Genomic DNA, 26388 nt, shown 5'->3' on the forward strand with positions numbered 1-26388 from the left:
GAACTAGCTGAATTCGAGTAACATTTTGAAGGGGGAATGTGACATGCTGCTTGGGAAGTGTGCCAGTGTAATACATCTGAACTCTGCACATATTCAAACCACGTCAATGTGACCAGTTCCGCTTTGCTACTACAGTTAGCGGTCAGAAGTCAATGGCTGTGACTGTTGCCCATCTGCAAGAGGGAGAGGGGTGGTTCTGGTTGCTCCATGCTTCACCTACCACCAGCCAAATGCAAAGCTGCCCCTGTCATGGAGAGACATAGGCAAAGTGATACTCAGAGCTGCTCTGCTAGCCACTGCTGCCGTTTCCGGTGCTCAACTTAGAGCTAGGGTAAGAAAACTGCGGCCCTCCGGCTGCAGTCAGACTCAAACTCCCATCAGCCTCAGTTGCCATGGCCATTGGTCAGGGTCGATGCAAGTTGTAGTCCAGAAACATCTGGAGGGCCAGAGGTTCCCCACACCTGGGTCTAGAGTTAACTCACCCGAGTCGAGCTCTCTCTCCTCCCATTGTGTTATCTGGTTAGATCAAATAGATTTTTCACATTCATCTCTTTGAGTGCTTCATGACGACTCTCTTGAATTTTCCAGGTGAAAACCCTGAGAGTGGCCCTGTGCCTCTTATCGTTTAGCAGAAAGGAAGATTAAACCAGGTGGAATGTCTATTATTTTATCATTGTGATATTGGGGGGGGGGGGGAGGAGGGAATTGTCCTAGCTGAATTTTCTCTTATGGAAGCCTTAAGGTACAGAAAGACTATGCCTCCCTTGCCCATAATCCTTTAGCTTTCTAGTTTCTTTGCCTTTCTTCCTCCGCCAGAGTCAGTGTGAGGTTTTAGCCCTATTGAAACTGGCCTCTCACCAAAAACAATAAAAAAAATAATTGTGCTGTGTTGCTGCTTTGTCTCTCGGCACTTAAGGCATTCACGAACATTTCAGGATGACACGTCAGCACAGTCAACAGACACAGAGGCTTCAACATCGCCATGAAACTATAATATAGGCCGCAGATAGCACAAAGCAATATTTTAAAATACAATCTGTAACTCTGGTTTGTTTACTGGAATGCAGAAGCAGCACGATACCTTTGTTGTCTGCAGCGATAAACCCCAAAATATTCTCATGGCGCAGCATGACCGTTTGGTAGATCTCGGCTTCTCTGAACCAGGATCTCTCTTCCCGCGAAGAAAATATTTTCACAGCTACATCGCCGCCACGCCACCGGCCACGCCACACTTCCCCAAAACGACCTTTGCCGATTATTTCCTGCAGGACAATTGTCCGAGCCACAGTGCGCTGGACAAAGAGTGGCAAACCTGCCGGCAAAAGGTTAAATTAGAGATAGGGAAGACAAGACAAGGCCAGTATAAAGAAGAAAGTTGGATTACGACATATTCAAGAGTCCAAATCAAAGATTTCCTACTCTTATTGGGGCCTTTTGTAGCAATTATCTTCTAAAGATCCAAAGTGTGGATCTCCTCGACAAAAGCAGAGCAGCCACGTCACTGAAACAGGAGCTTGAGAGTCTGCAGTCCTATGTGCACAACTGGCCTTTTCTATTGTGGCTGGCTGACAATGCTCAATATGCAGAAAGAAAGGGTTGAATTCAACATTGTGCTATGCTGAATGTTCTGTTTTTGCCAGGCAAAACAACCCCCCTACTCTCCATCCGCATGCCATTCTGGGGATCTCCTGACCCCCACGCCAATTTGGGGGTCACACATATGGGAAAAACCTGTTGCACAAGTGAAAGTCCTTCCACAGGGCTTCCACTTACAGGGTTTGTTAGCAGAATACCCATGCAGTAAGCAAGGGAAGTGTTGAAGAGGGTCCCATAGGACAGGAAGCCAAGGTAGCTTGGATTTAAGTACTCAAGAGCCCCTTAAGGCAGCCATGTGCAAAAGAGAGCAGGTTCCTTCAGCTTTATAACAGATGTGAAGAGGGAATTTCAGCAACTGTCACTTGTTGTGCAGGAACCCTGTCTCTTTTGCATCTGACCATGCTATAGGAAATCCATTTATAACTTCAGTCTCTTTGGAAATCAGCTACCTCTTTGAGTGTGCTGCTGGCCCGTGTGGTGGCCATGAGTAAAAAACTGGCACATCCTCAATTCAGATTCCATTTTAGCAATGGGTACAACTAGACCATATTTGTGGCTTGCCCATCGCTCAACCTCAGTCCTATGTCTGCAAAATGGGGACACTGACTATCCTGTATGTCGTTGGCAATTACTTAAGATATTGAGAAGCATTTTGAATACTCTAAATCAGTGATGGCCAAACTTGGCCCTCCAGCTGTTTTGGGACTACAATTCCCATCATCCCTGACCACTGGTCTGTTAGCTAGGGATGATGGGAGTTGTAGTCCCAAAACAGCTGGTGGGCCAAAGCTATGCAGCAGATGTGAATGCAGCTATGCCAGGCCTGATTTGAACTATAATCTACACTGGAAAGGTGGTAAGTCACATGGGCGCCTATTGCAGCACATAAGGAAGTGGGGCAAAGGCACATCCTTCCTTCCCTGCCCATTTTTACCCCTGCTATGCAACAGAAGGGAAAGGAAAATAACCGAGGGAAAGGAAAAAACAGAAGGGAAAGGAAAATAACTGAGAACTTGACTTTGAGGAAGAAAGCGCTCTCTTCTTTAACTTCACAACAAATGCCTACTCAAGGGGAGAACTGCAGCCAATTTAGGGCGGCTTGCCAATTGCTTTAGGCGCCTATTGTTTAAACTGCAACACTAAGAGGGAGAATGGTTTCAGAATTCCATCACATTAAAGAAAATGATTTAATAATACTAGTAATTTTATTATTTATACCTCGCTCCTGTGGCTGGGTTCCCCCAGTCACTCTGGGTGGCTTACAGCATGTATAAAAACATAGTAAGGTGAATATACTGCATTTTTACTAAAATTAGAGCCATATAACATAGCTTAGCAACATTTTTTAAAAAACAAAATGTTGCATAAAAAGGAAGGCATTTGTACCTGAGCCAGAGCCGGAGGTAGACAGATCATACACTAGATCTTGAAGGGTTTTGTCCTTGGATAGACACATCTCGCAAGATGGATCTTCCATGTCCAGCCGTTGACGATTGTGATATACTCGCTGGTGGTGGTGAAAGACAAAAACCACTATGATCATAATGACAAACACAAGGAAGACCGGGCCTGCAATCACAGCCACAAGCTCCACAGGTCCCCAGCCAGAAGGTGTTTCGTCATCTTTCCGATGCCCTTGAGTAAGAGACAAAGAACAAACGTTTCACCTTCAAATTCAAAATGCATGCAATAATTTTAGATTGTATTTTAAAAGTGCACAGAAAGGTCTGTGACGACAAAAACCAAAGGTATGGAGCAAAGAGAGATGAAAGATATTGGCAGGGATTTACACTGGTTACACTGAGGATGTGCACCCTTCCTCCATCGCAGAGATCATGAGCACCCCCTTCTTGTTTTCAACCAACTGCAGTTTGTCATTTCATCTGAACTAAAACAAACTGCAGTTAGGAGAAAATGGAAGGTAGGAGGAGGCTTTTGCTCATAAAAATCAGGGTTCAGCATTACAGTGGTACCTCGGGTTAAGAACTTAATTCGTTCTGGAGGTCCGTTCTTAACCTGAAACTGTTCTTAACCTGAAGCACCACTTTAGCTAATGGGGCCTCCCGCTGCCGCTGTGCCTCCAGAGCACAATTTCTGTTCTTATCCTGAAGCAAAGTTCTTAACCTGAAGCATTATTTCTGGGTTAGCGGAGCTTGTAACCTGAAGCTTCTGTAACCTGAGGTACCACTGTATATCTGAACCAGGCCATTGTAATATTGAAAGAAAGTCTAAATCAGGGGTCAGCAACCTTTTTCAGCCATGGGCCAGTCCACCGTCCCTCAGAGCATGTGGTGAGCTGGATTTTTGGGGGGAGGGGGGGGGAATGAACGAATTCCTATGCCCTATTAATAACCCAGAGATGCATTTTAAATAAAAGGACACATTCTACTCATATAAAAACACACTGATTCCCGGACCATCCGCTGGCCGGATTTAGAAGGTGATTGGGTTGCATCTAGCCCATGGGCCTTAGGTTGCCTACCCCTGGTCTAAAATGGGATTTTTGTTTTCAGTCTCTAGGTTTTCAGACGTCTCTGCTCACACTGATAGAGACAACAAATGGAATGTTGATGCAAAATAAGAAGACAAGCATTGCTTCAAAGTAACATAAGCTACTTCCATGGACTTATCCAGCATCTCCTTTATCCCCTCTCAAGAGTTTACTGCTGATTACTCAAATTGACTCCCTTTTTAAAATCCCAGAATCATGAAAATTTGCTCACTTCTATTGAAAGCAAGCTCTCTTAGGCCTCAAGTAACTATATGGCAGGAAGGTGCTTCTCAGGTATGGCTTTTGCTGTTATGATGTTTTTTGAAAGGCAGAAACTACTTGCATAAGCAGAAACTTCACTCCAACATGCAGCAATTGTCTACTTAACAGAACATAAAGCTGTTGAGTCCATAGTAGATATGCAGGCTAAGCGTATTAAGCATAACTTCCATAGCTGAGAAAATAGTCCCTCTTTATCTTTCCTAATTATGTAACCCAAATGTTTTGCTTTAAGTTAATTCACACATTAAGTCTTAGACTGCATACACACCATATATTTAAAGCATCTGACTTTCCCCAGCAATCCTGGGAAATGAGTTTACCCCTCACAGCGCTACAATTTCCAGGATTCTCCAGGGCAAGTAATGTGCTTTAAATGTATGGGGTGTATACAATCTAAGCCAAACCATAGCTTAGTGGAAACACACAAGTGTGTGGTTTCCTGGAGAAAAGATTGCAGCCTGTGTGTTCTTCCCTTCCTGTTGCTGCACTACCCAGACCTAAGCCATGGTTTGGCCAAATGTGTTGTCCAAACCTGGGCTTGTGGTTTGTCTCCTCCATAAGCTATAAGCTCAAGAACAAACCTTGTGGTTTGTGTGTAAATTTACATATGCTTTCTAATTACAAAATAAACTTCGGGGGACGGGAGACAATTCATGGTTTGGCTGGAGTGAGACAAGCCATGAGTCCAGGTTCAGCAGACACACTAAGCCAAACCATGCTTTAGCTCACAGAGGAACCCTCACGCTCATGCATTTGTGCTAAGCCATGGTGTGGTTTAGCATTAGAATTTAATGCACTGTAAATATGCATTAACCTTAATCCCAAAGTTTTACAAACACATTGCTTTTCTGTGAAACCTGCCATGCAGACAGGCTCTCCATGATCTGACAGGAACAATGAGTTGCAATGGCCCTTGATGTCACGAGGGGGAGCCAAAGGGATTCTCATGCGTACTTTCACCCTCTGCAAATAATAACAGAAGAGCAGTCCTGGAGGCCTCTCATCCTGTTTCCCAAAGTAGCAAACCAGACAACTATGGTCTGAACTGGCCCTCGCAGGCAAGCTACCTTTGACCTTGGAAACAGTATAGAGCCCTCATGACTACTAAACACCGACAGGTAAATTCATGGATGACAAGGCTAATTCCTTTTTAAAGCCATCCAAGTTGGTGGCCACCACAACATTTTATGGTAGTGAATTCCATAATTTAACCATGTGCTGTGTGCACTTTTTGTTTGTCCCAAATTTCCCACCATTAAGCATCATTGGATGATCCTGCAGTCTAGATTTAAAGAAAGAGGGGAAAAAACCTTTTCCACCTACTTACTCTACACCAGGGCTTCCCAAACTTGGGTCTCCAGTTGTTTTTGTACTACATTTCCCATCATCCCTGACCACTGATCTTGCTAGCTAGGGATGATGGGAGTTGTAGTCCAAAAACAGTTGGAGACCAAAGTTTGGGAAACACTGCTCTACACCATGCACAACTTTATAAACCTCTTATCCTGTAACCCCTTACTTTTAGTCTAAGCTAAAATCCCTAAGCAATGTAAGCTTTCAACATATGACAGCTGTTCCAGACCCTTGATCAAAAGCCTGTGAGGCAGCATTCAAGGGAGAGGGTCTAATATACAATCATGGAATTTCATGCATAATTTAACTCCTGTCTGGGTCCTAAACAGGCTGTGAATATGCCAAAGGGCGGATAAGGTATTTAAATGAAAATCAAGCAGGATATATGTGCTCAAACCTGTTTGGCTGTTCCACATAATATCTGTGTTTATAATGCTAACTGTTCTCAGGGCCGTCTCATCCATAGGGGCTAGTGGCACACCGTGCCAGGGCGCCACCCCCCAGGGGCGCCCCCGCGAGCCCGCCGGCATACCGGGCACCCCCTCCCCAACCCGCCCCCAACCCCATGGGCGGGCTGTCGGCCGGGTGCCCACGCGCCAGCGGCACAGCCGCTGTCGCCCATGCCGGTCCCGGGCTTTGGCTGCAAGCCGGCCGCCCTCGCCTCCTGTCCTGGGAGCACTGGAAGGGCGCACAGAGCCCCGCGCCACTCCAGCACCACGCCCCTCATCCCCCACTCGCCCACCCCCCTCCCAAGGGGTGGCAAGCGCGGGAGGGAGGCGGCGGAGGGATCGCCACGCCACGGCGGCCGATCCCCCTAAGACGGCCCTGACTGTTCTTATCCACACACACACCCAGTTTATATTTGATTATCTTCTGTCAAAAGAACACCACAATAAAAGCACAGCCAGGATATAATCACAGATGCATATCAAAAGAGCAAAATAAAATTCCAATCAAACTCTGGTATCAGGAAAAAAATATCTAAACATATTAAATACAATGTCACTAATATGAAACCAAGTAAAGAATTCAAAAATATCCCAATTAAGAAACTGTATCAGGCGCCTACAGCTGTAAAAATAAAATAGCTACAGTGGTACCCCATGTTACGCACGCGATCCGTTCCGGATTGCGCTACATAACACGGACGTGCTTAACACGAACGCCCCGGGGGGGGGGGACAAAAAACCCGGAGGTTTGTGCGTTTTTGCGCTTCTGTGCATGCGCGAAGTGCGCATAATGCTTCTGTGCACCCACACATTGTGCACACTCCTGGGAGGACATCGGGGTCGCGGAGGTCCGTAAGTCGAATGTACGCAACATGGAACGTGCGCAACTCGAGGTATGACTGTACTGTAAGTGTGCACATAAACCTTAATTTTTATTTAAATTACTAAATTTAAAAAGAAAATCCGCACCTTTGGTTAATCACTCTGTACTGCAACTGAAAAGCAAAAAAATGAATAAATCAGAAGTTTTTATCTGACTTTCACCAGAAACACTTAGGAAATGAAGTCTTCATTCCCTATGTATTTTTGGTGAAAATCAGGTAAAAACTAGGTAGGTGAACCATCAAGGCTTGATTTCTGTCAAAGTTTGAATTAACCTTTTCAAGCCATTATCATAAAGCTTAATAGCAGTGTTCCAAGAACGTTTATCATAATCCTGATATTAAAGTTCCAGATGAAAAACAGGTTCTACTCTAGTTTTGGCATTGCCCAATCTCAAGAGGGTGGCAATTTTGACATTTAAAGCCTTACACAGCTCAGGATCTGTATACCAAAAGGACTCTTTCCCCATATCAACATCAGATGCCTTTTTGTGTGTGTCACCTCTGAAGGAGGTCCAGAGGGTGGCGACAAGAGAATGACCCTTTGTGTAGCAGCCACCTATCTATGGAATGCTCTCCCCAAGGAGACCTGCCTGGCACAAACTTTTTCATTGTTTTGGTGCCAGGCAAAGAAACTTGTATTTTCCTAGACATTTGGGTAGAACAAATGACTGGATATCTGTATTATAATTATGTTTTTAATATGCTTATGTATTTTTATTATTGCATTTTCATTCCGCTAGTAAATCATTTCAGGACATTTTGGAGCAGGAAGTGGCATATAAATTTAATAAACCTAACCAATCAGCTTCTTCATATGGCTGTTGCCCCTCTGATACACAGCTTAAATAATTTCCCTTGAGACTGGATTCTGTTGTGGGGCTAATCGCATTTCCCCTCTACTCAAGCTCCAAAACTGTGTCACTAAGAATGCAGTGCTGGCTTTCCAAATAGTGCATCTGTTGCTTTTGGCTTTTCTAAAAATGGAATGTGGTTGTACAAGAGTCGTGGGCATGTATTTGCAATGCCATTAGTAGCAGCAAAACCACTAGCCCACCCCATTTTGTGAACTTTTACTACATAATTTTCAAAAATGTATTCCACGGTTGTGTGCTCTCCTACCAAACTCATAAAAAGAGGATGGATATGAAAACCGCCTGTACCCTACTATTTAAGAATGCAGTATTGCTCATCTATCCAGCCCAACTTCCAAAGGGGGAAAAAAGACAGCTGCGAACAAGAGAATGGTTTTCTCATCCTCTTACGTGCTCTGACAGCCATGTCTGAAGAGTGGTCAATAAATATTAGCAATTAAAAAATACGCACCCAAATAAGTAAAAAATAAAATACCCCCCATATCCTTTAAGTTGGCAATATAAAACAAAAAAGAGAAATACTGGTGCTGGATTTGTTTTAGCAAGCACAGCACCAAGAATAAAATCAGGCATTTCAAAAATAGTACCGTATTTTTTGCTCCATAAGAGGCACTTTTTTCCTCCTAAAAAGTAAGGGGGGATGTCTGTGCGTCTTATGGAGCGAATGCATGGTCCCTGGAGCCAAATTGCCCAGGGGGGAAAGGCAGATCCTGCTTTTTCTGTTTTAGAAAGAGCTAAAGGCTAACAAGAGGGAAAGAGAGTGTTGAAAGGAACCCGCTCAACAGCTGATTGCAGGAGATCGGGGAGGGAGATAAGGGAGCTAGCTCCCTTCCTGCCCCGCCCAGGCCCCTTGCAGAGTAGTTACTTTGGGAGTGCTGAGGATCCTGGGAAATTGAGTTTTTCAGCCATTTGGGACTTTCTATTACTTTTCCTCTTGATTTCTATTACTTGCTGGTGCTTACTGGTTTGCTTTCTTCTTGCTTCCTATTACCTACTGGTGCTTACTGGTTTGTACTGGTTTGCTTTCCTCTTGCTTTCTATTACTTGCTGGTGCTTACTGGTCTATACTGGTTTGTACTGGTGCGTACTGGTTTGTACTGGTGCTTACTGGTTTGTACTGGTTCGCTTTCCTCTTGCTTCCTATTACTTGCTGGTGCGTACTGGTTTGTACTGGTGCGTACTGGTTTGTACTGGTGCTTACTGGTTTGTACTGGTTTGCTTTCCTCTTGCTTCCTATTACCTGCTGGTGCTTACTGGTCTGTACTGGTGCGTACTGGTTTGTACTGGTTCGCTTTCCTCTTGCTTCCTATTACTTGCTGGTGCGTACTGGTGCGTACTGGTCTGTACTGGTGCTTACTGGTCTGTACTGGTTTGCTTTCCTCTTGCTTCCTATTACCTGCTGGTGCTTACTGGTCTGTACTGGTGCGTACTGGTTTGTACTGGTTCGCTTTCCTCTTGCTTCCTATTACTTGCTGGTACATACTGGTTTCTACTGGTGCTTACTGGTCTGTACTGGTGCTTACTGGTTTGTACTGGTTTGCTTTCCTCTTGCTTCCTATTACCTGCTGGTGCTTATTGATCTGTACTGGTTTGTAAGCAATGCTTTTCCCCCTTTACAAAAGCTGCACAAATCTGAACTGATCCTCAAAAAGCAGGGCTTTTTCCTTTGCAAGAAAAGCTGCAAAACTTTGAGCTGATTCTCAAAAAAACAAAACAAAAAAAAAAACACATGGGTTTTAGAAGAGGAAAACCAGAAAAATATTTTTTCCCTGGTTTCCTCCTCTAAAAACGAGGTGCGCCCTATGGTCCGGAGCGTCCTATGGAGCGAAAAATACGTTATTTTAGAGACCCACACTCCACTCTTCCCTTCAGCTCACTTACCACTGGGTACTAGAGGATCAATTTTGTTACAGTAGTCTTCATAGCAGCAGTGTGTGTTGCGCACATCTTCTGAACTCAGGCAGAAGAAGGGTTTTCCAGCAGGTATCAGCTTGGCTTTAGGGATACAGGTTCGGACATGATGCATCAGCCCATTCACATTTGTTATTGAGACCATGCAGGCTCCGTCTGTTTCGCATGTAGTGTTGCCTTGGTTGCATTCGTTGCACTCGCACAATAAAGCTGAAGAGATACAGAAAAACAATGCTCTTGTTAGCAAACTCCCAGCCCAAGGACAACTTGTGGTCCCACTGCCTTGAGATGGGACTCCAGATTGCTCCAAAGTTTCACCAAGATGAACCCAGCTTTCAAGCAGGACCAGTAACATTACAGAACGTTTTGAACACAAATAGGCCAAGACTACATGTCCAACATTTACTGTTATGTTCTCAGATTTCCCATCTGCTAAAATCCATAAAAGAATGACTCATTCAGTTCCCAGTTCCTATAATTCTATATTGCCACCAGGAATAATACAAGCCTCTCATAGCTACTCTTTATAGAAAACGCTCCCATACTTAAGGGCTCTTCAGTAAATTCAGTTTGGAGAATCTCTCAAACTGATGCACTTTCCCAATACATGTATGAACTATTGAACATATATGTGAGCTTAGCTACCTCAATCAGCCAACTGCAAAATAAAGCATTTAGAAATATATTTTTAAATAAATATCAGTGCTTCAGAATATCCCATGCTGACTATTGGCATTCTTTTCAGCTAATTTGTTTCTGCTCTGCTAGACTATCTTTAAGTGCAAGAGAAGCAAATCTGCTGAGATACAGGTCCTTTGTTGATAATTTCAACTAGAATATATATATATATATATATATTTAAGTCAATGTACTACCATGCAAAACACCTTCCATTAAACAAAACACCACCACCACCCCACTATCCACACCTGAAAAGGACAGGTTCGTAACAGGTTTGTTTCCTGTAAGATACTGAACAGCTGGCTTGAATATCAATGACAAAGCCACGATTCAAACTGCTATCTTCAGCGAAAGACCCAGCATCCTGCCTGTTATTGGGAAACTTGAAAGCCATCAATAAGCTTTAGTACAGTACCAAGAGGTGATCTGAAGCAGCAATTCATTCTCTATGACAATTTTTAAAAATAACTCCAATTTTCCCCTTACCATTGCAAAGCAGTTGGGGTGGGGAAGTGCAGAGAAACCAAAAACATCAGCCTGCACCACTTTTTGGTTAAGTCAACTCAAAAAGGATTGTGGCAGTAACTGCAAACAATTAAGTGTGAGATCCCCAAAAAGTATATCACAGTGGTTCCATTCATATACAGACATACCTTGGAAGTCGAACGGAATCCATTCCGGAAGTCCATTTGACTTCCGATAAGTTCAAAAACCATGGCGCAGCTTCCGATTGGTTCCCGATTGTGCAGGCGTGCCAGAAACAATAGCGGAAGCTGCGTAGAACATTCGGCTTCCAAAAAAATGTTCAAAAACCGGAACACCCACTTCCGGTTTTCGATCGTTTGGGAGCCAGAACATTTGACTTCCAAGGCGTTTGGGAGCCGAGGTACAACTGTATTCAAGGTCGTGCCCAGAGAGCAGCACTGGATGAGTGTTCCTCAGCCCCTTGCCATTTGTGCTATGGGGTTCTGCAGGGTACAATTCTTTCCCCAGTGGTATTTAATATCTATATGAAGGCGTGGGATGTGGTCATTAGGAGCTCTGGAGCGAGGTACAGTCATACCTCGGGTTGCGTCCGCTACAGGTTATGAACGTGCCAAACCCAGAAGTACCGGAATGGGTTACTTCCGGGTTTCGGTGCGCGCGCATGCACATAAGACTAAATCACGCTTTGCGCATGCGCAGAAGCGCCGAATTGCACCGCGCACATGTGCAGATACGGCACTTCAGGTTGCGGTCTTTTCATGTTGCGAACGGGCCTCCCGAATGGATCCCGTTCACAACCAGAGGTACCACTGTATTGCCAGTATGCTGATGACATGCAGTTCTGCTTCTCCATAACATCTGACTTAGGAGAGGCTGTGAAAGCTTTGGAACAGTGTCTTGGTGGACAGGATGAGGGCCAATAAACTGTGTTTAAATCCTGGAATTTAAAGGCTCTTTGGGCAGGTGGTTTCCATGTTTGGGAAACTGGCGATCTACCCATTCTGGATGGGGTTGCACTCCCTCTGAAGGAGCAAGTGCACTGCTTGGATACACCTTTGTCATTGGAGGGCCAAGTTTATTCTGTGGCTTTGACCAGTTTCATCCAGTTTGCCAACTATGGCCGTTCCTGGACAGGGATAGACTGACCACTGTAACCTTGTGGCTAGATTACTGTGTAATGCGCTCTGTGTGGGGCTGCCCTTGGGCCTGGTTCAGAAGCTTCAGCTGCTGCAGAATGCTGTAGGCAGATTGCTGATGCGAGTTTCTGATCAAGAACACGCGATACCATTGTTAAAACAGCTGCACTGACTGCCCATCTGCTACAGAGCCAGGTTCGAGGTTCTTGCACTGATTTACAAAACCCTGAACAATATGGTTCCAGGATACCTCAGGGATCTCCAGAACCCTTATATTCCAGCGAGATCAGCGAGATCATCTGCAGGAGTATCTTTGGTCACTCCTGAGCTGGTGAGGCTTGTTTGACAACAGTGAGAAATCAAGCCTTTTGTGTCATCAGTCCCATACCCTCCCATTAGAGATTCAGAGGACGCCTTCTGTGCCAACTTTTAAATGCCTGCTGAAAACCTTTCTGTTCTGCCGGATAATTAAGAGTGCATCCCCCGCAATGGTCTACTGATGTTTGTTTTTAATTGCTTTTAACTTGTTTTTAACCTTTTACGATGTTCTCGTTTGGTTTTATGTGTTTTTATATTGCTGTAGAATGCTGCGATTTTTTTTTAAACACAGCTGTATATAAATATATTTTATAAATAAGTAAGTAAGTAAGTAAGTAAGTTGCTGGTGACATCTGAATATAGTCTTTCGATGTAAACTGCACTACAAACTCACCCGGTGGCCTAGGGCAAGTCACACACACACTCAGCTCTCTTCAGCAAAGTACAGTACAGTAGGGACCCACATTGCAGAGTTGTATTAAGGATTGCTGAGATCACAGATGAATTTAGATCATCCTCCAAACAATGGTTTTGAAGGATGGCAATGTGGCACAGGCTTGCACTCTCTTCCTTCCTCCTCACATCCCAATCCCCTTCTCCATTTATAGGTTTTCTCCAGCTGTGACATAGGAATTAGACAAACTACAGCTGCTAACTTCCAAACTACTTCAAATACACTTCAAATCATGATTTTAGAAGTTAATGCTACCCTGCTTACCTGATTCAATGTCACAGCAAACTGTGGATGGAAGAAAATCAAACTGAAGATGGAACTGGCATGCAAGAAAAGGGAATGCATGTCCTCATGTTACCTCCTTACTACTCCAAACTATTTCTCAACTGTGACAATGAGAAAAAAGCTCTGAACAATTTTACAGGGCAATGCTACTCAAAGTAAGTCCCATTATGTCCAATGGGTCTTACGCCATATAAGTGTGCGATGAATATAATAAATGCTATTGTTAAACCTCATGTGAGAGCAGACTCATGCTGCAAGGGAAAGACAGAAAAGGGGATGGGAATTTCCAGGTGGGAATTGGAAGGGCCCCTGCCCTGTTCTCCTATGCAAATGCACTCCAGGACTTCTTGATCAGTTATCCCCTTAACAAGGCTAAAAACAGGAAATAACCCTGACTTACAGATTTCAGGGGGTAGAGGATTTACAAAGAACAGGGACACACAGAATGAATTACATCCTCCCGCCCATCATTTCTCCCTTATAAATGTTCTCACCTTGCATTCATATATCCGAAAAAGCAAGTTTGAGAACACACATTTGCCAAGAATGCACATAATTCCATCCTGAATCTCGCAGGTACATGATGCCACTTGTTTTCTATGAAGCAACAGCCACTTGCTACGCTATGGGATAAAGACTGCATTCTACCCTTTATTCAAGTGCAAGGCAGCTGCCAATTTTCGTATCTCAAGCCTCCAAGCAAAAGCTGCTCTTCTCTCAAGGTGGCTGGAAAAGAAAATGCAGCCAAATCCCCAAACAGCAAGGATGAATATAATAATGTCAAAGAGAAGGGTGGGTGCACGTAATGAGCATGCCATACTTTCTACAGCTGTCATCAGATCCTGTTTCCCCAGAGGGGATAAAGAGCATGTACGTACCTGCAGTGCGGAGTTCAAGGCAAAAAGTTAGTTGCAACTTTTAAAAAGGAGAAAGAAAAAGCTCTGTGACAACCAACTCCTCCAATCCGTAGGAAGACGTTATCACATTGTCAGCCCTTCAGAGGCAATGAATACATCTGACAACCTAAGCAGGGTCAGGCCCAGGTCAAGCCCTGGAATGAAGGTTCTAAGGAAATATCCAAGATGTTGCAGGAAGCGATGATGTGTACACAGACACTCTTCTGTATCAGCACCACAGTGAAAGCTCTAGCCTAGCACACTTGCCTGACAGACAGAGACATCTACGGTCTTGGTGAACTCTGTGACTCCCAGGGGGGAAACTGGCTAAATACCAACCTTGTAATTACATGAAGGTCTCACATCTTCACCTTGTGGTTTCAACTGGATGTGGCTTTCTGAGTTTCCCTCTCAAACAGGACCAGTAAGCTGCAAGACAGTGGCTGCATTACAAGGTAATGAAGATCCCACTTGAGTAGGATTTTGACTGGGCTAACCTAGGAGTTACGGAAGGTAAGCTATTAAGAAGAATCAGTTACAAACTAACAGAAGTTAAAAATAAAGTTTTCGTCTCAATAGTAGTTCACCAGAGATAAACATAGATCAGTACTTCAGCCCTGCTGTCTGGCACGGGCAGATATCCTTTCTATTTTGGGATTGGAAAAAGGAAATTGAAGACAAAAAGACTCTGCTGCTCCAAGATGGAGAGAGATACTATGCATTTGAATTATTTTGAAGGGGAGACCTCATTTTAATATGAAAATTCAAACAACTCAATTAAGGTTGAGACTGTTGATGGTCTTTAGGTTAATCAGTTTTTGGCGGCAGCTGTGCTGCCTTCTCAAAAGCTCCCTGAGAATGCAGCAACAGTAGAAACTTTCACTCCTAAGTTTAGTTAAGAGAAACAATGGGTTTTTGAGTACACTTCCTTTATTACAGAGCCATTAAGTGACTTTGATTCTGACAACAAATGAAAGTCTAACAAATTATTGTTGGTATGATGCAGGTTGGAGACAAGATTAAATTGAAGAGATAAGAAATAAAGGGGCAATTTTCTAGAGCTCTCTTCCTGAGCATCCAGCAAGTGCAAATACAATTTTAAATTCCAAGCAGTGGGGAGTGGAAGGAAAGGAGGGATCTTTTTTATTTTTTTGTAATGGCGAAACAACTACCATTAAGAGCGATTCCATTTGGTTTATTTCTGCTTTTGAAGAATATATGCAGTTCAGCCCATGTTGTTACTTAAATGCCTTAAAGTGACTAACATAGGCTTTAAAAGACCAGCAGATGCATGAAAACAAGAAATCCAGAGTCTACAATTCTGGATTGTCAATATCAGGGCTTTCTATTTTAAGAATACAACCTTTGGGAGCCTGCTTACATTCTCCCCTTGAAAGGAGTGCAAGATGACAAAAATGTTGTCATCTCATTTTATAGATCCAATAAACCTGTGAAGTAGCTTTAAGCTATGACAGTGACTTGTCCAACACTCCTGCCATGTAATCAGTGCACTACTAGACTTGTAGCAATTCCTGATGAGTCTCTGCTTAATGGGTTAATGCCTTTCAAAGTCCTGGCTCTGCTTGGCATACTAAATAGATGATACAAACATGTCCTGTTCTCTGACACAAAACGTCTAGACCATCCATGCTAAGCATGTACAGCACTCTGAATGCCCATTGGCTGGATTCTGCCGAATGTTTGTTTTTAACTGTGTCTATTGTGTTATATGCATGAATGTACAGAAACATCTGTCAACGTTGGGTAGCAGCTGATTGTAATCGTTGACACCTTGTCTGTAGTAACTGGCTTTGAGACTCCTTAGGGTAGTGATAAAGTGGAATATCAAGTCCAAATTCTTCTTTACTGTTAACTATACATGAAAAAGGCTTTGAATCAGTATTTGTGTGCATCTTACTTGTGTTGTCTACAACAGCACCTGTGTGGGCACAGCACTCCCGTATTAGAAACTGCACTAGTTTGGAGAGGAAACGTTAGCTTTTCATATTGCTGTACAAAATAGCCGTACAAGCAGAAATACCACAAATTAAAAACTGCAATTGTTCTCTTTGAAAGCCAGTCATGTGCTATAGGTAGCTAATTTTCCTATATATTACTGAGTCGTCTGATTATTAGTAATATCGCAGGAGGTTTTACAAATTATCTGGGAGAATGAAATATAAACAAACCCGAGACACGTGCTTTCTTTTCCCAGGGCTACTAAAACGATGTTAGACTTAGGAAAGCAAGAATAAAAATGAGGAACAGATACACTGGGTAGAGAAGAGAATATATTCTTATATGAAGGTGGGGAAACACTTTTGTCCCCCACTTGCCAATCTGATTCTACTGGAAAACAACAGTACTTGCATTTGGTGCTGAATTTTAATAGCACTGAATCCAAGCCTTGTTGCAAATAAATAATTGAGAGTGCACTCTAAGCTGTGAAGTCCAGTCCCAATTGTTCCTTGGCAGTCGTGGGTTTACCTGTCCTGCAAATCAAAACTACAAAATGCAAATACAAATTTTCAAGGCTGTGGCCACTATTTACAAAACAAAGAAGTTACCCAAACAATACAGATGATAAACTTAGGAAATCTCTAGAATTTTATCTCATTTCATGCTTCTTCAAAATCAGAATGGAGACTCGTTCATAGATGGCACCCATAAATCCCCTTTAGTGCTTTGGTTTTCTCTCTCTCGCTTTCAAGAATGTGTTATTCCTATTTATCTTAACAATATGACGCAAAATGTTATTGTTCGTTTGATAATGTTGGAATGAATACACACATACACAGTCACAAAAAACCCTTCAACTTGTTTGATTTTTTTCTAAGTTCTTAATCATTTTCGTTCCAACCTGAATCATATGATAACCGGAGAGTGATGGGTTGGTATAGTTGGCCAAAAATGGTCTTGTGAGTCAAATTAGGTGGTCTGGAGGACCTCATTTGTCATATAAGCTAGAGGTTCCCCACCCTTGTCTTAAATACACCAAAGGCCAGGACTTAGATGTTTTTGTACAAAATGCAAAAATGTGAAGCTTTTTCCCACTCTTCACTTGGGACTGGGCAGGATATCCTCTAACTCAAAATACGTCAAAATTTTCTTACATAAGTGGTTGAGCTTATTTTCCAGCCCAATTGTTCACCGTGATAAAGTTTCCTCGTTGGAAAAGGGCTCCTCTGTCCCTTATATTTCTAACCAACAAAACTATAGACCAACTTGCTTGCCTCTGCACACCTGTGTTAAATCACTTGTCCATCAACTGCACTGAACCGACTCTCCTCCAATTTACAAGAGCTTCATTGCCAGAAGTAGTGTTTTACTTGCCAATGTTTACTGCAGGTGTTTAGGTACGGCTTAAAGGCCTTCTGTGATTCCTCTTCAATATGCTCTAAGGTTGTGTCCAGCAGCTAACCTTATAACTGATTTAATATTTTAGAAGTGGGGGGGGATGGGGAGTGAATATACCTCAAGTAAGAGGTACCAACTAGCAGAAGGGATTGCATAACAGTCCATATTTTGGATAAGTCTACTCTGGGGTTTAAAGGTAAAGGTAAAGGTACCCCTGACGGTTAGGTCCAGTCGCGGACGACTCTGGGGTTATGGCGCTTATCTCACTTTACTGGCCAAGGGAGCCGGTGTACAGCTTCCGGGTCATGTGGCCAGCATGACTAAGCCGCTTCTGGCGAACCAGAGCAGTGCACAGAAACGCAATTTACCTTCCTGCTGGAGCGGTAAACTCTGGGGTTTAAAGTTACCTTAATCGGGCTTCGGTATTGTTTTATTTTAAATTGTGATACTTTGTCATTCTTTTTATAAACCGTATTTTTAATGGGAAAAAATACTATGAAATCCTTGCTTGTCTGCAACACCTTGATAATGCAGCCCTGTTTGCAAAGGTTGGTGATTTCACATGAAACAGGTACGTCAGCCTCAGCACCCCGGGGTAGAAGGAAACATGGGGGGGGGAGAGAGAGAGAGATTAGAAAGCAACTTGTGCAGTTCTGGCACTTCAAGTTTTGACTAGCGACAGGGGAAAAAGTCTCCCCGTGTCAATAAAAGCAAAATAAAAGTTGGTATTATTACAATTATTTCACCTTGGAGAATGTTGCATGCTCAGAATCCAACATGTACTTAAGAGGCCAGTGGCAAGGTCTTTTCGCAGAATGATTGAGAGTGCAGCTGGGAATGTTTGGGCAAGCCCAATAAAAGAAATAACTGAACAAAAGCAAAATTCAGACCACACTTTTTCTAGCAGTTAACTTGGAAGCAGGGTAGACACCATTTATAAAGTGGAACATATAATCCACTTAATTAAAACAAAATTCCTGGGTTGGACACAATAAGGTTCATGTGATCTTTATCTACATCTGTGATAAAATGTCTAAAGATGCACTGAAAGAAAGGTGTAACACAAGCTTGCTGGGAATTGTATTTCTGTCTGTTTGGCATGTCTGTGTCTGACATTCTGCTCCAAGAAAGACACAGCCCCAAAAGACGCTGTTTAAACAAGTCTAGCTAAGCTTCAGAGCCTCCGAATAAAAGCTTTGTTCTTGCTCAAGAGATCTATAGAGTATGCATTTCTGCTGAAGTGAACTAGCTGACACTGATTTCATCAGAGACCTAACATGTATCTTGTGAAGACACAAGTTCAGTGAGGGACAGAAGGCAAGCTGTAGAACAAATAAAAGGTGGGATTCAACCAAGTTTTTGCGTGCGTGGAACCAAGTCCACCAGCGCAACAGTACACATATCCCACTTAGCACTGCACTGAATTTCACCTTGGGGCATCTTCAAATTTAGGAAGCAGTGGCTCCTTTCTTTTTGTTGGCAGGACTGCTAAGAGTGAAGATAACTTTTCTTCACAATGCACAAACATACATATATAAACTTAAAAACAGAATTTAAAACTTTAATGCAACTATTAATAATAAAGTGGCCAGCACAATGAAACACAAACAGTCCAGTAAGACCATAAATATAGTATCATCAGAATAAATCAGCACCATGAATTTCTGCATGTTTTCAAAGTCTGCTTTAAAACTGCTAGGAATGGGACTTATCTGATCTTCAGGTTGGAACAGAGTTCCACAAATGCAGGGCCACCAAGAAAGCCTTCTCCCGCATGCTTGCCAACTTGATTACTCTCAAGAGGTGGGCCTACAAGCAGGGCCTCAAAAGCAGGTCTCAATGTGAGAGAGGTCTGATATGACTGAAAGCCGTCCTTCAAGTAACTTGGTCCCAAACTATTTATGACTTTAAAGGTAAACAACACTCCAAACTGGGTCTGTGAACTCACTGGTAACTAACACACCTGATCTAATGCAATATTTCTTGATTGCTTGGCAGCAATCACAAAAATAGGAATTTAGGGTAGAAACTGTGAGAATTTACAATAACTGCAATGCTTAGTGTCCCGTCCCCCCGACGGAATAGATCCTATAAGATTGGTTTATCACATCAATCAACTAAGGTCAATTTTCCCAAGAAGCTAAGAATCCACTCCTCATTCAGCATCCCAGACCAAGAATGCTTGTTTATGTGTGGCCTATTTTTTATTGCACCAGTGTGCCATCTGATAGCCAAAGAATTAGGACTCTTTGCTCTGAGCCTTGTAGGAGTCAAACTACACAGAGAAACAGACACATATTTTAAGATTGGGTACCACTGTCTGCCCCCTCTCCACAGAACCTCAATGTTCTTCCTTCTTCCAATAAGCCTTCAGTGACCAGATTTTCTACACTGGGGGGGAGCACAGATCTTCATGATGTGCTATAACTCCCCACTGCTACAGTATAACATTTTTATTAATAGTTTCATACAACTTCTGTTAATGAAATATTAGTTTGTTTCATGTTTTTGTAGTTAGTGTGTTACAGACAAATACTTCTATATACTTGTCTGGAAATATTTAGGTAATGCTTGACCTGTTACTGTGAAGTAATTAATGCAAGAAACAAAACTATGCCACTCCCCCCCCCAAAAAAAACAAGACAGAGTCCAGTGCACAACTAAAACTTGCCCCATGCTTTAAGCATCACTCCCACAGGCCTATAGAGTGAGATGAGCGCCAAAACCCCAGTCGTCCGCGACTGGACTTAACTGTCAGGGGTACCTTTACCTTTAAACCATATTCACCCCTTATCAACATCATAATTTTAAAATGTTTCTTTTCTTTTCTTTTGGAAATCAAATGCATTCTAGTTTATGAATGTAACTTTCTCTTCACTTTATTTTTCTAAATGAAAACAGCCACTGGTTCAGAAGATGAGAAAGGGTGAATAGAGAAGGCAGGTCTTTGTATATCTCCCCCAGTTGGGAGAAGGAAGTAGCAAGTGGAGAACAGTCTTTTAAGAGTGGAAAGGCTTAAACCTCTCTTTCCCACCCATCTTTCTGTTGCTTACAATTGCAGAGGAAAATTATGCAACATGTAGGTTGCCCCAATGCTTTATCTCAACTACCAACAAATCTGCAGCATCTCTTGCTGCTGCTTCCTAAGTCCTGCTAAATGACACAATTTTAAAATGTGTACACACTTAAGATAATGTTAAGCTGCCCCAAACATTTTTTTTTAGAAGTAGTTATTATTGGAATCATTAAGGGAGATATTTCCTAGACAAACAAATATCTGTATGGAGTAAAAGGTCAAAGGGATTCGGGGGAAATTCTATCCAATGAATGCAGCAGAAATTGGCACTGGGTAAGACAGTACGGTAGCTTATGAACAGGCAAGTTATTTCACTTTACTGTGTTTAAAATAACACTACAGTGGTACCTCGGGTTACATACGCTTCAGGTTACATACTCCGCTAACCCAGAAATAACGCTTCAGGTTAAGAACTTTGCTTCAGGATAAGAACAGAAATCGTGTTCTGGTGGCGCAGCGGCAGCGGGAGGTCCCATTAGCTAAAGTGGTGCTTCAGGTTAAGAACAGTTTCAGGTTAAGAACAGACCTCCGGAACGAATTAAGTACGTAGCCAGAGGTACCACTGTATAGGAATACACTAACACAGAGAGAGTGATTTATGAGCTATTCTTTCTTCAAGAATTAAACACCTTTTTAAAACCTCATTTCAATTTGAGTATTGAGCAAATTCACATTGGCTCCATAGTACTCTGGGTTTATTCATAAATGGTCAATTCGGTAAGAACACGTCCAGCAACTAAGATTGGTTTTGAGGCTTTGATTCAAATACTTACATTATATATACAATATTGCTTTAAAGGCTTAGCAGAGGGGCCTTGAGCTGCTAAATCTCCACTTTAATTTGTTTATGTTATGCCCTCACTATTAAGTGAAAGCTCGCCTTAAGAGAAATTATCTCCTTATGGTCTGCACTTCTGGAATGCAGCTGCAGAGAAGCACTCTGGATAATAGTGTAAGAGGAAATAATCTTACTTGTGGACACCCTTTAAACTGCTTATTTGACCACAGGGCTAAAGTTTTACTTGAGGCCATTTACAAGTGCAGTTTCCACAACAGCATGCAGATTGGGATATCAATCCAGATGGCCAAAAAGTGAGAGGAAAAACTCAGCATTCTGGCCAAGACTGAAAAGGAGTTCAAGGACGGGTTTTTTTGGACAGTGCACCCAATTTCCAATTAAGTGGTATCTTTCTTGGAAAGTAAATAAAATATAAATTATGTTCTATTCTGAACTAAATAAATCCTTGTTCTGAGAAATATCAGCAAAGGAATCCACAACTTTTTACTTTCAAGTAACAGCCAAGCTTCTAAACATGCAGCTTTATTAATCGTACAGGACACCGCATGCTCAGAAGCTACGGAAACAGCAAGCTGAATTATGTTTTCGTACAAAGTAATTAGGAGGCTATTTTATTCTTATGTAAAAATACATATACAGCACAAGTGAAAGCTACTGGAAATGAACCTTATTAGCAAGGCACAGAAAGCATGTTATGGTTGCTTAAAGAGACACCAATTACCACAGTTAAGCTTCAAGCAGTTCATGCTGTTTACTTATTATCTCTTTAAAATTGGCTTTCACCCACCCACACCTTTCTCTTGCAACTTGGCAAAATTGGTTCCTTGCACACACCTATTCACAAACATCAGTTTTTATTTGCACATTTTTTCCTTGCCCATAAAACCATGCTGCATACACACCACACTTGAGGAATACTATTAGTAAAAACATACATTGCAGCACTTGCTGGAAACAATTGCTGTCAACCAAAACAAAGCATCAAAGACTAAGGAAGTCAATTTCCCCATTCCTGTTTATTTTTTCAACAGGCATGAATTTGAAGGAAATCAATAAGAACTTTTCAGAGCAGAGTGGAGTGTGACATGAATGGAGAGGCTCAGTCTTCAAGGGCTTCACATACAAAGTTAATCTGCTCCCTAATGATTTCGCATTTAACAGTTAGATATGGTAAGCACCCGCTAGCTCTTCTGAAATCCAGTTTCACCTTATGCTGGCAATTTGGATATTTTTAAAAATTGGTTTGAACAACCCAAAGCTGGAATAAATAAATTGAGAACTAAACTAAGAGATGGAGGATTAAAAAGGCCAAAATATCACAACAATGCTATGAAGCAATATTATTACAGTGGTACCTCAGGTTACATACGCTTCAGGTTACAGACTCCACTAACCCAGAAATAACACTTCAGGTTAAGAACTTTGCTTCAGGATAAGAACAGAAATCGTGCTCTGGCAACGCGGCGGCAGGCCCCATTAGCTAAAGTGGTGCTTCAGGTTAAGAACAGTTTCAGGTTAAGAACGGACCTCCAGAACTAATTAAGTTCCTAACCCGAGGTACCACTGTACTGTCAATTTCATTGGATTCTCATTTGTTAGTTCCTGTATCATGTAGTCAGAACATCCAAGCACCCATACTTTATATGTTCTCATAAATTTTAAGTTTTTCTCAACAAACAAAACTTAGCTAAATAAAATTATTGGAAAGAAGCAAATGTGATTTGCAGCCCCATCTTAGGCATGTTTACTTAGGACTGGCCTAAGTGAAGCTACTATCTGCTTAGCTGTGCATAGGACAGCAGCATTAGGGTGAAATTAAGCATGCTATTGATTGATTGATTGATTGATTATCTCCTGTTGTTGTTATTTTTGATGCTGCCGTTTTCTACTGTTCTTACTGTCTGGTTCAGACATTTTTGGATTTTCTATTTTTGTTTTTTTATTGTTAGTGGCTTATTTGTTAGCAAAAAATTGCTCGTTTGTTAAGTTCTAATAATGGAATTGTTATAGAATTGCGGCTCTCCTCTACACTGGGCTGTAATGTGAACCTAGTAGCATATACTTTTCAAAAAACTTTAAGGGAAAGCGAGTTCACAGAATTCAATGCTAAAAAGCAAATGTTAATTAATCAGAAAAGGGAGCAGGGCTTTAGATAAAACTGATGGGAACACCTGATAGCAGAATCCCTTTAAAGCTGTGTTCTTTCCAACAGCAAACAACAACCTTCAGAAACCATGGCAATACACCCCTTAAAAAAAAAACCAGATTAAGCCACACAGCCTTGGACATCATCATTCAGGAACATGGTAAGATAATATTTCTGCCTCTGTAAACTCATACTTCAGAGATAACATGCTGCCACCCATCCCTATATGTTGATCTTTTTTACATCCTCCTTTGGAGCACCCATTTTACAGTGGTGCCTCTGGTTAAGAACTTAATTTGTTCCGGAGGTCCGTTCTTAACCTGAAACTGTTCTTAACCCAAGGTACCACTTTAGCTAATGGGGCCTCCCGCTGCTGCCACACCGCCGCCCAATTTCTGTTCTCATCCTGAAGTAAAGTTCTTAACCCGAGGTACTACTTCCGGGTTAGCGGAGTCTGTAACCTGAAGCATTTGTAACCCAAAGCGTTGTAACCTGAGGTACCACTGTATATCTTTGTACCAGAATAAGCCCAGATCTGCAAATGTCCTGGGGAATAATCTTGCTACCAGTGTTCTCCAAATTCAAAATTTCCAATTAGCTGAATGAGGCATTGCCAGACTCTATTCTCCCTCTTCCAAGAAACGGAGAGCCTTTATAAAATATCTTGCCACATCAACTACCTGGCAGAAGAAACCATCTGGATACATGTGTTCCTTATTCACAACAAAATTCTTGTACCCAGAAGACTTTCTGGAAGAGCCCAAGGGGAAGGGCAAATATATCTAAGCTAACTTTGCCATATAGTAAATTGACTGAGTAGCTTGATGATTTATTTAGTACATTTATATCCTGGTTTTTTTCCCCCCATCACAGAATCCAAGACAGCAGCACACACACGATTCCCAGAAGCTCTCCCATCCGGGCACTGACCCAGACCTGCATCAGGTACCCTCAGTTCATGACCTGGGATATCCAGGTCACCAAAGAGATCCATAACAAGAAATGATTGAGAACTGGCCAACTTATTACAAGCTGATTGGTTCTACATGTGGCCACATCACCTTTAACTAGTTAGCCATTTGGCAAAAATCACTCACACCGCATTCCAACGTTTCAAAGTAGAATTGGTTTTTCAGGGTCAAATGCTGATCAACCATTATTCTTGAACAAAACTCTGGGTTGTCCTGAGATGCATCAATATATAAACAGACTAGTTGTCTAGTGGCACACAATGCTTAGCCCTACCTGATCAAAAGCTTTGTTAAGGAACAAGACCTTCTCGAGGCTAATGCCCCATACCTCCTTTTGCAATACTGTACATTAACAAACAGGTCTGCAAATAAGGAACTGGTTTTTGACTGGCTCTTTATTTGATGATGTCTTTGTTAAGACAGCAAGGGGGACTCACGAGTCATCAGGCCTGAGGACACTTCATGGTGAAACCAAAACATTCTCAGAGGCAGGCTATTTGGGGTGAACAGGAACTCCACTGTGGGCTGATAGTGGGGCTTTAAGTCTCATACCATGCCTCCTTTTTTAAAAGTTAAAATTCTGGAGTTTTACATACTTGTTGACACAATTGAAGACCATCATGCCAGTCTACTGATTAAAAACATGCTTTAAAAAATCATTCCTCACCAAGTCCGATCTGCAGAGGGGTTGGCAGAAGCAAGGAGCCTTAACAGGCATTGGGTTCATGTGACCTCCATCACCCCCCCCAACACTCACACACACACACACACACACACACACGAAAGGCACCACAGATCTGCAAGGCCCCTAAAGAGAAACACAACCCTCCCTCCACCCCTCGAGGAAATCAGGTGCTCCTCCAGTTGGCCATTGTCTCTCTTGACGAATCGGGCTCCAGATTTCGATGCCAGCCACCCGTTCCCCTAGATCAGGGCTGGGTAGATCACTGCCAGTGTTTTTATGGCGGTTGTAGATCGCAGTCTCTTGTAAGTTGGACAGCCCTGCCCTAGATGTATCACAATTATTATTATTTTTTAAAAAGCGCTTTCAGACCTCCCACCCCATCACACAACCCACCCCCCAATCCCCTGCCTGCACCTCGCAACCCAAACACACACACACACACACCACCTCTGCTAAGGCACGGCAGCTCCTTAGCAAGCAGCCCCACCACCCTCGCGCCCCACGGCTGTTGGGAGTGGAGGATCAAAGGCAGGGTTTCTATGGAGGGTCCGCCGACTCCCTCCCTATAATCTCACTGACAGCTCGAGTGGATTTCTCGGTGGATTTCACACACACAGACACACATAGACAGATCCCCCCACCCCTCAGGGATGGGGACCCCGCCTCTTCACACAAGAGACCCTTCCTCCCCAACCCCGCGACGCCTTCCGTCTCCCCTCTTTCGCCCCTCTCCCCAATATTTACACGCCCCACCCCGAGCTGAAGCAGCAGCCGCCATGTTGGATGAGGTCCCTTGCTGCTGCTTCTTCTTCTTCTTCCTCCCCTTCTCACCTTGGGCCCCGCGGTGGCCCCCGAGCACCAGCAGCAGCACCAGCAGCGCCTTGGGCCCCACGGGCAGCGGGAGCGGGCGGCGAGACGGACCGCCCGCCATGGCGACGGCCTCGCGACAGGAGCTGAGGCGGCGGCGGCGCAACCGGCGACAGCCTCGCTTTCGCCCTCAACTCGCGCGGGGCGAGAGAGGCGGCGGCGGCGGCGGCGGCGCGAGACGAGGCAGACAACCAGAGCGGCAGCAGCAGCAGAGGCGCCTCCAGGAGCGAGGGGAGGGCGGGGTGTGCGCATGCGTGGAGAGAGAGCGAGAGCGAGAGAGGCAGCGAGGGGCTTAAAGGGGAAGCGGCACTTGTTAAAGGAGAGGGAAGTCGGGGAGGGAAAGTGTCCGCCGACGGGAAAAGCGGAGGGAGACAAAGGGGAGCGAATGTGTTT

General features: G+C 43.2%; 1 protein-coding gene across 2 annotated transcripts in view; it reads right to left on the minus strand.

The window, feature by feature from the left end:
• Positions 1 to 26098, minus strand: part of ACVR1B (activin A receptor type 1B) — a 34511-nt gene extending 8413 nt beyond the window's left edge. The window contains exons 1-4 of one of the 2 annotated variants that reach the window (XM_033138664.1): positions 25960 to 26098; positions 9809 to 10048; positions 2983 to 3231; positions 1082 to 1312 (exon numbers count right to left, since the gene is read on the minus strand). In XM_033138664.1, coding sequence (XP_032994555.1) covers positions 1082 to 1312; positions 2983 to 3231; positions 9809 to 10048; positions 25960 to 26059 — 820 coding nt within the window. In that variant the 5' untranslated portion in view covers positions 26060 to 26098. The remainder of the gene's footprint in view (positions 1 to 1081; positions 1313 to 2982; positions 3232 to 9808; positions 10049 to 25959) is intronic. The other variant, XM_033138665.1, reaches the window with a different exon arrangement.
• Positions 26099 to 26388: the final 290 nt, after the last annotated feature.

The sequence above is a fragment of the Lacerta agilis genome, chromosome 2 (assembly GCF_009819535.1).
Source record: "Lacerta agilis isolate rLacAgi1 chromosome 2, rLacAgi1.pri, whole genome shotgun sequence".
Taxonomy (NCBI): Eukaryota; Metazoa; Chordata; class Lepidosauria; order Squamata; family Lacertidae; genus Lacerta; species Lacerta agilis.